This window comes from Podarcis pityusensis (genome assembly GCF_964106645.2).
Source record: "Podarcis pityusensis genome assembly, chromosome: Z".
Taxonomy (NCBI): Eukaryota; Metazoa; Chordata; class Lepidosauria; order Squamata; family Lacertidae; genus Podarcis; species Podarcis pityusensis.
Genome location: NC_138044.1, coordinates 40,412,184 through 40,424,259, shown reverse-complemented (window position 1 = coordinate 40,424,259; position 12,076 = coordinate 40,412,184). Strand labels below are relative to the sequence as shown.

Here is a 12,076-nt window from a genome sequence, read left to right as displayed (position 1 = left end):
CAAAAATGCAAAATAAATAGCAAAAACAAAAGCACCAAACTTATTCCATTCCGGAAGACTGTTTGACTTCTGAAATGTTCGAAAACCTAGGCACAGCTTCTGATTGGTGTAGGCGGCCCCCCCCCCCACACCACTCCAAAGAGCAGACAACCGTATCAGATGTTTGGCTTCCAAAAAAACATTTGAATACCGAACATTTCCGGGTTTTCAGCGTTTGGGAACCAAGGTACGAATGTGTTGCCTGCCTTTCTTGTCTGGAAAAAAAGTACTATGTTCTGCAGGATAACACAGGACAGTAATACTGTATTTACTTACTTATTTACTTTAAATGTTTTGATATCACTACTGATTTTTTAAAAATAAAATAAAATACAGTGCCATAGAATTAAAACTGTATTAAAAAGTTAGAACCAGATATCAGCTGTTACAGAGAGACCTATTCTTAATTGCCAGCATAAGCCTGACTGAATAGAAAAGTTTTCAGCGGCGTTTGAAATCTGGCACAGAAGGCGCCCAATGAATCTCTATTGGCAGAGAGATTTGACAATAATGGGCCCATGACACTAAAGGATCAGTTTCTTGTTCTTGTCAAATGAGCCTCACCAGCTTGGGGAATGACCAACAACACTCTTGCCATTGATCTCAGTGATTGAACTGGGATTATACTTATTTATTTATTATCCACCTTTCGCACCCAAAGTCCCAGGACAGGTTACAAAATTAAAACACATCATTCAAAAAAGTAGCTTAAAACAACATACAATCATAAAAATAAGGTGGGTCCTAAGAATGTACACCTCAAGTATCAAAAGCTAGGATACAGAGATTTGTCTTCAGCATCCTGCAGAAGCTGTATAATGAAGGTGTCAGATGTGGAGGAAGTTCCACAACTTAGGGGCCACCACAGAGAATGCCCACCTACCTGTCACCACAAGGTTGGCAGTCCAGCTCCCATCCACCCCCCTGACCCAGACACACAACGTCCATGACCTACCTTAGGAACCCAGACAAGCAGCAGAGGACTGTGTCAGGGGAACATCCACAAGGAGAAATTTACAAAAATAAGAAATGGATGTGACTCACACTCCAGCTCTCACCTGGGACAAAAAAACTCCACATTCCCTTCTGCCTCACACCTGGGAAGGGCCACTGTTCTGTGCACTCCAGGAATATGAAACCACTTCCACTAGTCCAGACCACATCCAGCCTCTCACCCAAGAAATGACCTACAGCTGTGTTTCCCAAATATGGGTCTCCAGCTGTTTTGGGACTACAACTCCCATCAGTCCTAGCTAGCAGGTCCAGTAGCCATGGATGATGAGAACTGTAGTACAAAAACAGCAGGAGACCTAAGTTTGGGAAACCCTGGTCTAGAGGAAAACATAAACCTTCCAGAGAAAGGGACGCCACACACGAAACCATGCCCAATGAAACAATAAAGTGGGTGGCCCAAAGAGGCAACTCCTTTTCAGGTGGGCTGATTTGGGGAGAGTCCTGAACAGCTGCAGCTAATCAAACTAACGGTCTGTGGGCTCAGTAGGGTCTAGCCCTATTAATAATAATAATAATAATAATAATAATAATAATTTTTATTTATACCCCGCCCTCTCCAGCCAAGGCCGGGCTCAGGACAGCTAACAAGCAATAATAAAAACAAGTTGAATGAATACAACTTAAAAACAAGATTAAAATACAACAATTAAAATATTGAAACATTAAAATATTAAAATGTAGCCTCATGGCAGGAGGAGAAAGGAAAAGAAAAAAGAAAGAGGGAGGGAATCAAATTGGCTCCAAGCCAAAGGCCAGGCAGAACAACTCTGTCTTACAGGCCCTGCGGAAAGAAATCAGATCCTGCAGGGCCCTGGTCTCCACCAGGCCGGAGCAAGTGCTGAAAAGGCCCTGGCTCTGGTTGAAGCTAATCTAACTTCCTTTGAGCCCGGGACCTCTAGGGTGTTGCTATTTATGGACCTTGAGGCTCTCCGGGGCATGCCGGGAGAGGCGGTCCCGTAGGTACGAGGGTCCTAGGCCGTGAAGGGCTTTAAACCTTAAATCTGACCCTATACTCCACCGGGAGCCGGTGCAGGTGGAAAAGCACTGGGTGAATATGCTCCCATGGCAGAGACCCCATGAGGAGCCTCACTGCAGCATTCTGCACCCGCTGGAGTTTCTGGGACAGCTTCAAGGGCAGCCCCGCGTAGAGCAAATTACAGTAGTCAAGCCTGGAGATGACCGTCGCATGGATCACTGTGGCCAGGGCGGGGTGGGAAAGGTAAGGGACCAACTGCTTGATGTGGCGAAGGTGGAAAAATGTCGCCTTGGCTGTTGCTGTAACCTACGCCTCCATGGAAAGGGAGGCATCAAGGATTACACCCAAACTCTTAACGGAAGGCAATGGCACTAATTGGGCCCCCGCAAGAGAAGGGAGTTGGTCCCTCATCCCCATGCTATCCCGACCCTATTGAAAATAAACTCCAACCTTTTTTGGAAATGTAACAAAGAACCTGGAACGATAATTCGTATGTTTTGGGGTTTCAAGGAAATAAAGAAGTTTTGGGGAATAATACATGAGGAACTTAAGAAAATGCTAAAAAATGGGAGATATGAATGGAGTGGTATCTACACATATGGACAAGGCACAAAGACAGGTAGTCACCAAGGATGGTAGACTACCGAAAACCTTTTTTGAGATGACAGACAACTTGGACTTAGCTGATATTTGGAGAACAAGGAACCCCATGGCTAAAGAGGGAACCTTCTTTTCTGAAGCCAAAATGACATGGACAAGAATTGACCAAATATGGGTAACTAGAGGAATGGCACCTCTAGACAAGAAAGGTGGAAATCTGCCCGAAAACTTGCTCCGACCATAATGCTGTCAAGATGGAAATGAAACTAACACCAACTGGCTCATTTAGATGGAGGATGAATGACACCTTATTTAGAGATGAAGAAGTGCTTAAGAAGGCCCAAAAAACCTTGAGAGACTACTTTGAGATAAATATGAGCACCAATGTGGAAAAAAGAGTAATCTGGGACGCAAGTAAAGTGGTTATGAGAGGGTTCTTGATACAACAGAATGCATTAAAGAAGAGAATTCAAAATGAGAAGAAGGACAAAATATTGGAGAAAATAAAGGAAAGTGAAAAAAGATTGAGAACAAAACTAAAGTCCCAAGAGATTCTGAGAGAACTAAAGTTATATCAAGTGCAATACATGAAAATGACGAATCAGGAGATAGAATGGAAAATTAAACAAATGAGACAAAAGACATTCGAGTCGGCTAATAAATGCGGGAAACTGTTGGCTTGGCAAATGAAAAAAAACACAAAAATTAAATACAGTTACAAATTTAGAAGTGGAAGGAAGGAATATACAGAACCCAGCTGAGATTAGAAATTGTTTCCAGAGGTACTTTAAACAACTATATACACAAGGGCCATTGAAAGAAACTGATGTAGATAGATTTTTGAAAACAAATGGATTACAAACAATCTCTCAAGAAAATAAATTAATGTTGAACTACAAAATAACTGAACAGGAGATAGAAGGTGCCATTCAAAATATGCAATTGGGTAAATCTCCAGGACCGGATGGACTGACTTCTAGATATTACAGATCCTTGAAAGAATGGCTGGTACAACCTTTGAAAGAGGTCTGTAATGAAATAATGGAGGGGAAATAGGCACCAGAGTCGTGGAAAGAAGCTTATATTACACTTGTACCGAAAACAGAGACTGAAAAGACGCAGCTTAAGAACTACCGCCCCATATCATTACTTAATGTGGATTACAAAATTTTTGCAGACATTTTGGCTAAGAGATTGAAAAAAGTGTTGTTGGAAGAGATTCATAAAGACCAAGCGGGCTTTCTCCCGGGTAGACATTTGTCTGTTAACATGAGAAACATAATTGACATTTTGGAGAAACTAGAAGTGAATATAAACACTAAAGCAGTTTTGATATTTGTGGACGCGGAGAAAGCCTTTGACAATATTTCTTGGAGTTTTATGAAGAAGAACCTACAGGGTATGGGGGTAGGCCAAGGTTTTGAAAACGGTATAAGTGCAATTTATTCAGAACAAAAAGCTAAATTAATTGTAAATAATGTGGTGACGGAAGAATTTAAGATTGAAAAAGGGACACGACAAGGTTGCCCAATCTCCCAATTGCTTTTTATTTCGGTCCTGGAGGTTTTGCTGAACATGATTAGAAGGGATCAGTTGGTTAAAGGTATACAGGTTGGAGCCAAACAGTACAAATTGAGAGCATTTGCAGATGACTTAGTATTGACGTTACAGGAGCCAGAATCTAGTACCAAAAGGGTTTTAGAATTGATTCAAGAATTTGGTCAAGTTGCTGGATTTAAATTGAATAAGGTAAAAACTAAGGTTTTAGAGAAAAATCTAACACCAATAGAGAGAGAGGTTTCAGAATGAGACAGGTTTAATAGTGGTTAAGAAAGTTAAATATTTGGGGATTAACTTGACAGCAAAAAATGGGAACTTATTTAAAGATAACTATGAAAGATGTTGGGCTGAAGTGAAAAAAGACTTAGAAATTTGGTCAAACTTGAAGCTTTCACTGCTGGATCGTATTGCTGCCGTAAAAATGAATGTATTGCCTAGAATGTTGTTTTTGTTTCAAACATTGCAAATTGTGGACAAAATGGACTGTTTCAAAAGGTGGCAGAGAGATATTTCTAGATTTGTCTGGCAGGGCAAGAAGCCCAGAATAAAATTTAAAATATTAACAGATGCAAAGGATAGAGGTGGATTTGCCCTGCCAGACCTTAAACTTTACTATGAATCAGCAGCTTTCTGCTGGTTGAAAGAATGGCTGCTTCTTGAAAACACTGACATTTTGGATTTAGAAGGTCTTAACAACGTATTTGGATGGCATGCATATCTGTGGTATGACAAGGTCAAAGCACATAAAGCATTTAAAAACCATATTGTCAGGAAAGCACTGTTTAATGTTTGGATAAGATACAAGGATTTATTGGAAAACAAAACTCCAAGGTGGCTGTCGCCAATGGAAGCGAAAGCCTTGAAAAAGCTCAATATGGAGGGCAAATGGCCAAAATATTGGGAAATTTTGGAACAAGATGGAGACAGATTGAAATTGCAGAGTTTTGAAAAACTAAAAAACAAAGTGCGAGACTGGCTTCATTATTATCAGATAATGGAGGCATACAATTTGGATAAGAAAATTGGCTTCCAGGTGGAAAAATCAAAATTAGAAATAGAACTGTTAGAACCCAAAACTAAGAATTTGTCAAGAATGTATAACTTGCTGCTGAAATGGAATACTCAGGATGAAACGGTGAAATCTGCTATGATTAAATGGGCACAAGATGTTGGACATAACATTATGTTTGCTGACTGGGAACAGTTATGGACCACAGGTATGAAGTTTACGGCATGTAATGCCCTAAGAGAGAATATTATGAAAATGATATACAGGTGGTACATAACCCCAGTTAAGCTTGCAAAAATCTACCATTTGCCTGATAATAAATGTTGGAAATGTAAAGAAACTGAAGGTACATTTTTTCACCTTTGGTGGACGTGCCCAAAGATTAAGGCTTTCTGGGAGATGATATATAATGAATTAAAAAAGGTATTTAAATATACCTTCTTGAAGAAACCAGAGGCCTTTCTCCTGGGCATAGTCGGCCAATCGGTGTTAAAAAAGGAAAGAACTTTCTTTATGTATGCTACAACAGCAGCAAGAATACTCATCGCAAAGTATTGGAAGACACAAGAGCTACCCACACTGGAGGAATGGCAGATGAAAATGATGGACTACATGGAATTGGCGGAAATGACTGGCAGAATCCATGACCAGGGAGAAGAGTCGGTGGAAGAAGATTGGAAGAAATTCAAAGATTATTTACAGAAATATTGCAAAATTAATGAATGTTAGAGTGATGTTGGATTGAAGTTAAGTGGCTTCTAGCTGTACAGGCTTTAAAGTTATAAATATATCAAGATTAAGGATTAGGATTAAAAAGGTTAAAAGAATGGAAAAATTGGTTTTTAATAGGTAAAAATTTAATGTTATAATATATTAAGATTAAGGATTGGGATTAAAAAGGAGGGAAAGAAATTGCTGGACTAACAAACTGAATTGGAGTACAAAAGAGGAAGGTATGAGGAGGTCCGGGAAACAAGTAAATGTAAAAGAAGTGATGAAAAGACGGAATTGTTTTTAACTGTTTTTTCTTTTTTCTTTTTGCATTTTGCATTGTGTATTTTTCTTTTTATTCTTAAATTCTTCTTTTTTTATTAATGTGATTCTTTTTTTTGTGAAACTTTAATAAATATCATTAAAAAAAAAAAGAAAATGCTAAAAAAAAAACCTTGCTAAAAAATCCTGAAGCTTATCTGTTAAGGTTGGTGGGCAAAGAAATACCACATATGAAAAAAAAACACGATTTTTTTATATGCAAGAACAGCTGCCAGGGTAGTGATTGCCACTAAATTGAAATCTCAGGACACAATAACAAAAGAAGAGTAGATTTGCAAATTAAGTGAGTACCGTATATAGAATTGGCAAAAATTAACTTCAGTTATAAGATACCAATCAAATCAAAAGTTAAGAATGGAGTAGAAGTATTTTGAAGATTATATGTCAAAATATTGTTCTAAAAATGACATGCTAATAGGCTTAGAATAAAAAAAAAAGCAATAACAAAACCAATAAAGAAAGAAGGAAAAATCAGAATTTAACAAAAATAATTTATTATAGAATGCAAAGAAAAAAGGTAGAAAGAAATATAAAGAAGTCGAATTGCTGTGGAGGGAAATAGAGGGTGAGTGGTGGCTTTTATAATTAACTGTATAATTAAGTAGCTGTTGTAATTTAGATATTATATTTTATATGAGGGAATCATTAGGAATTTTGGTTATTATGTATATATGTTAAGTTTCAATAAATGTCTTTGAACATGAAAAAGAAAAAGAAAATAAACTCCCACCAACAAAAGCCTCTCACGGGCAGCTGCTTTTTACAAGGTAGATAGGTGGCCTGATGTTAACCAGTTCTTCTTCTTATTATTTTTATTATTATTATTATTACAAACTTTACTGAAATGTTTTGAAACAATTACCAAGCATAAAGTGTTGTCTTCTAGAACGAGTAAATGTGCAGATGTTAAGCCTTGCATGCAGTTGTGCACATGGCATCAAAACAGACGGAAAACAGATTAAGCTCACACCCACAGGGTATACTATCTAGAGCACTAAGATAATTTCTCTGTACTGGCTGGTCTGAGATGTAAGGGGGAGTTACTGCACTATTGTTAATAAAGCATATATTTGAGTTCCATTGCCTCTCCCCACGCTGCCTCTTCCAGCCAGCTGCCTTCTCTCCCTCCTTCCTTCCTTCTGCTGCAGGATATCTGTTTATGTTTTGTACCGTATTAATGTAATATTCTTATAAATTAACTCTGTATTTGTGTAATATTTGTCGCTTAAGTGGTCTGTTCTTGCCTAAAGTTTTCTGCACATTGCACAGAGAGAGTGTGTTCTAGAAATGGTGTAAAGAAATAAATAAAGTAAGTATCAATAGTCTGATCACCACATTGTGCACCAGCTGGACCTCCCGAATGAGGCCCAAGGGCAGCCCTACATATACAGTGCATTGCAGCAATCTAGCCTTGAGGTTCCCAATCCATAAACTCCAATATAATAATGATCACCTCCATATTTGATAACTGATGCAACAAAAATTATGTGACTGGATTTCCCTGACCATACTGCGGTCTATGAAGGTCTTCTTATGTTCTCACTTTGCACTAGCAATAGGACGGTGCTGCCGGTTTGAGATAAGGGGGAAAGGATTGAGGCACAGGAGAGGAGAACTAAATATAATTTACGGCACATTTTTAGGGGTGTCCAATCTCAAGTCTGCCCAAAGGTTTGTATGCCAAATATTTTGTGTAGCTTCTGACATGCTAGAATATAATAAGAAGCTGTGGTTCTATATTTTGACATAAAATCTTCGAAATACTTCCACTCCATTCTTAACTTTTGATTTGATTGATATCTTATAATTGAAGTTAATTTTGCCCATTCTCTATACTCAATTTACAAATCCACTCTTCCTTTGTTGGCGTGTCCTGGGATTTCCATTTAGTGGTAATCACTACCCTGGCAGCTGTTCTTGCATATTAAAAAAAAAAAATTTTTTTCATATGTACTATGTCTTTGCCAACCAACCCTAACAGATAAGCTTCGTGATTTTTTATCAAGGTTTTTTTTAGCATTTTCTTAAGTTCCTCCTGGATTATTCCCCAAAACTTCTTTATTTCCTTGCAACCCCAACACATATGAATTATTAGTCCAGGTTCTTTGTTACATTTCCAACAAAGGTTGAATTTTAATTTATAAATTTTGGCGAGTTTAACTGGTGTTAAATACCACCTGTAAAACATTTTAACAAAATTTTCCTTATCATATAGCAGGCGGTAAAGCGAATATCCTCACGCCAGAGTTTCTCCCACTGTTCTAAATATAAAGCGTGGTCGATATCTTGTGCCCATTTGACCCTTGTTTCTTTTACCTCTTCATCCATCAAATCATAGTCCAATAACAGAGTGTAAATTTTCGATAACAATTTCCTATTGTTTTGTAATGTAAATGGTGCTAAATAGCGATTGTTCAAAATATTGTCAAAATATTGTTCTAAAAATGACATGCTAATAGGCTTAGAATAAAAAATGTAAGCAATAACAAAACCAATAAAGAAAACGAAAAATCGGAATTTAACAAAAATAATTTATTACAGAATGCAAGGGGGGAAAGGTAGAAAGAAATATAAAGAAGTTGAATTGCTGTGGAGGGAAGTAGAGGGTGAGTGCTGCATTTTATAATTAAGTGCATAATTATGCAGCTGTTGTAATTTAGATATTATATTTTATGCGAGGGAATCATTGGGAATTTTGGTTATTATGTATATAAGTTAAGTTTCAAGAAAGATCGTTTTTGGGCGGAAGAAACCCCCCCCCCCCCAAAAAAAGAATCTGTGGTTCTAGAACCAACTTGCCAAATATCCTATTTTAACAGTGGTCAGCAAGAAGTCTATGGAAAGCACACAAGCAGGACGTGAGTGCAATAGAACTCTCCCCTCACCATGGTTTTCAGAACTTGGTACTGTACTCTAGTCTCTGCCACTGGAGGCAGAACATACTCCTCGAGGTTAGCAGTCATTGATAACCTACTTCTCTAAGACACAGCAAACCTTGACAATCAAAATTACACTACTTTTGCAAACAACACGGATTTAATTTGCACTCTGAGCTCCAGAAAGGCAGACGATATGGGGAAAGAAAAGAGAGAGAGAAAGAAATAAGTACAGCAGAGTTTTTTGCTGGCATAGGCAAAGTTCAGAGTTATACAGCACCCCTTGCCATGCAGAAGGAAGATGTTCTGTGAAATGAGTACAATACAACCCTAACGAGTGTGAGAGAGTGTGTGTCCATGCACACACACACACTACAACACCAGAGTGGTCAAATTAAAAGTTTCATCTTACCTATTTCGGCATTCTGATTGAGATCTCACAGACCAGCGACCACACCTAGGGATGCGGGAGGGGCGCAGATATTCAGTTTGGATTGCAATTTAATGTGAATCAGATTCACACTTACCAAAACAATACGCAAACCAAAATTTATTATTATTATTATTATTATTATTATTATTATTATTATTATTAAAATAATTTTCTTATTTGTACCCCACCCATCTGACTGGCTTGCCCCGGCCACTCTGGGCAGCTTCCAACAAATATAAAAGCCCAATAAAACATCAAACATAAAAAACCTCCCTGTACAGGGCTGTCTTCAGGGGTCTTCCAAAAGTTGTATAGTTATTTACAACACAACTATCCTTTAAAATTTTCATTTCTCTGAATTTTGTGATGTAGTTTTCCAACAAACAACAAACAAACAAAAACCCAATTTGTGCAATAATGTGTATATTAGGGAAAGTGTGCATACAAAAGCATATATTAATGATAACGCACACACAAATGCATTTATGTTAGGGGAAATTGCTTTGCAAAGATGTGTTACATTAGGGAAAACTGCATACAAAAACGTATATATTAAAAGCAATGCTCGTGAAAACGCTGACAAATTTTCATGAGGACTACTGAAGTGGAAATGCGACAAACTGAATTTAATATGGGGAAAATGATAAAGTATGGGAAACTGAAACTGGCAGATTCACCCATTCCTAATTACAACTAGGTTTCCCAGGTCACAACCAAGAGATGGGCTGCATTCAGATGCCATAATCAACCATATTTATTGCCATGGTTTAGAGCAGTGATGGCGAACCTTTTAGAGACCAAGTGCCCAAACTGCGACCCAAAACCCACTTATCGCAAAGTGCCAACACGGCAATTTAACCTGTGTCTCTCATTTTTTCTGTGCGTTTCACGTTTCTTCTTTATGACTGCTGCTGTAATAAAAAATGCTTCCTAAAAGTTATTGTATTACATTCTTCATTAAATTATCTTTCCATTGATATATAATTTTATAGTATAATTCAGTGCTTTTTTTCTAAAAAAAAATAAAAATGTTTAGGGGTACTGTCATTTTGACTCAAGAAAATTGCCACCGGGGGAAAATAAATACAGTTCAAATTGGGGGAAATAAATACAGTGAATTTCTTCGCCCATTAAATTCACAAAATGTTTGGGAGTATGCATCCCCCTGCGTCCCCACAGAAAAAAAAAGCACTGGTATTACTCCAAAACAAAGTGGTGTTATGAACCATCAAACCTCAGAAATACATTTTTTCCAGAAGGTTCCACAATTTTGGCCACTATTGTACACTGGAGGGCTGTACTAAGAACCACCATCTCCCAATTTTTAATATGAGATAGTAATGATTATCTGCGTGCGCACATACAAATAAATATTTTTTAAAAAAATAAACCCAGACAGATGTGCGGGGTATAAATAATATATATTATTATTATATTTTGCCATTTCTTTGGCTGTCGTTTGATCGCAGCCTCCACGGAATGGATTTCTCTGTTGGCTTCCGCAGGAAAGCACAGCGAACTTGTAAACCCAGCAGACCCGTCTTAGGTTGCCGTCTTTATATGCTTACTGACTTGGGAGTTAAGCTCTGCTGAACTCAGGGTGGCTTACTCCCAAGTAAAGATGTAAAATTTATGGAAATTTTGAAGCCATGAGGGGGGAAAATGGTTTTTGCCCTGTTTTTCCCCGGGGGGAAATGGAAAAATTGGAAAAATTGAAAAAAACGTTCAGGGTGGAGTAGTTTTACAAATTGCGTGAAACAGAGTGTAGCTAAAAGTATTATGCTTGCAATAAAACGGGTAGCCACCTCCTTTCCCTCAAAAGCAACAAAAAAAGCAAGAAACCATAAACATAAAAAATAATCAGATTTGCCCCTTAGCACCAACAGCACATAAAGTTAAGGTCCGCCTCAATATTTAAGCTCCATAGAAAGTCTACCCTTTGAGCAGTGCTTTTTAAAAAAACAAAACCAGAAGACACAACATATACACACGGTTCATTCTATCTCATTTTCTGAACTACAGTGGTACCTCGGGTTAAATACTTAATTTGTTCCGGAGGTCCGTTCTTAACCTGAAACTGTTCTTAACCTGAAGCACCACTTTAGCTAATGGGGCCTCCTGCTGCTGCCGCGCTGCCGGAGCACGATTTCTGTTCTCATCCTGAAGCAAAGTTCTTAACCCGAGGTACTATTTCTGGGTTTGCAGAGTTTGTAACCTGAAGCATATGTAACCCGAGGTACCACTGTAATGCTATCATTTTCCATTTCTTCTTGCTCTTCCTCTTTCGTATTTTTCTCATGGAGTTTTAAAAAACTGCTTTGGGGGAAAACGTGGGTGGGGTGGGATGGATACCTGTCCCCCCCCCCCAATTTTACCAATTCCCCCCCCCCCCAGGCCTTTCCATCTCTACTTGAGGACAGCCGGGGCAAAGCATAAGGCAAATTTTCTGCATGCCAGGCCCAGAAGTAACCAACATCCAGTTACTGAATAGTATGTTGCACTAAGGCTCAAACTCT

At 38.2% G+C, this 12,076-nt stretch overlaps 1 protein-coding gene across 2 annotated transcripts in view; it reads right to left on the bottom strand.

Moving 5' to 3' along the window:
• Positions 1-12,076, bottom strand: part of KIAA1210 — a 43,210-nt gene that overhangs the window by 28,287 nt on the left and 2,847 nt on the right. Inside the window, exon 2 of one of the 2 annotated variants that reach the window (XM_080991092.1) lies at positions 9,540-9,584. In XM_080991092.1, the coding sequence (XP_080847218.1) occupies positions 9,540-9,584 (45 nt within the window). The remainder of the gene's footprint in view (positions 1-9,539; positions 9,585-12,076) is intronic. The other variant, XM_080991093.1, reaches the window with a different exon arrangement.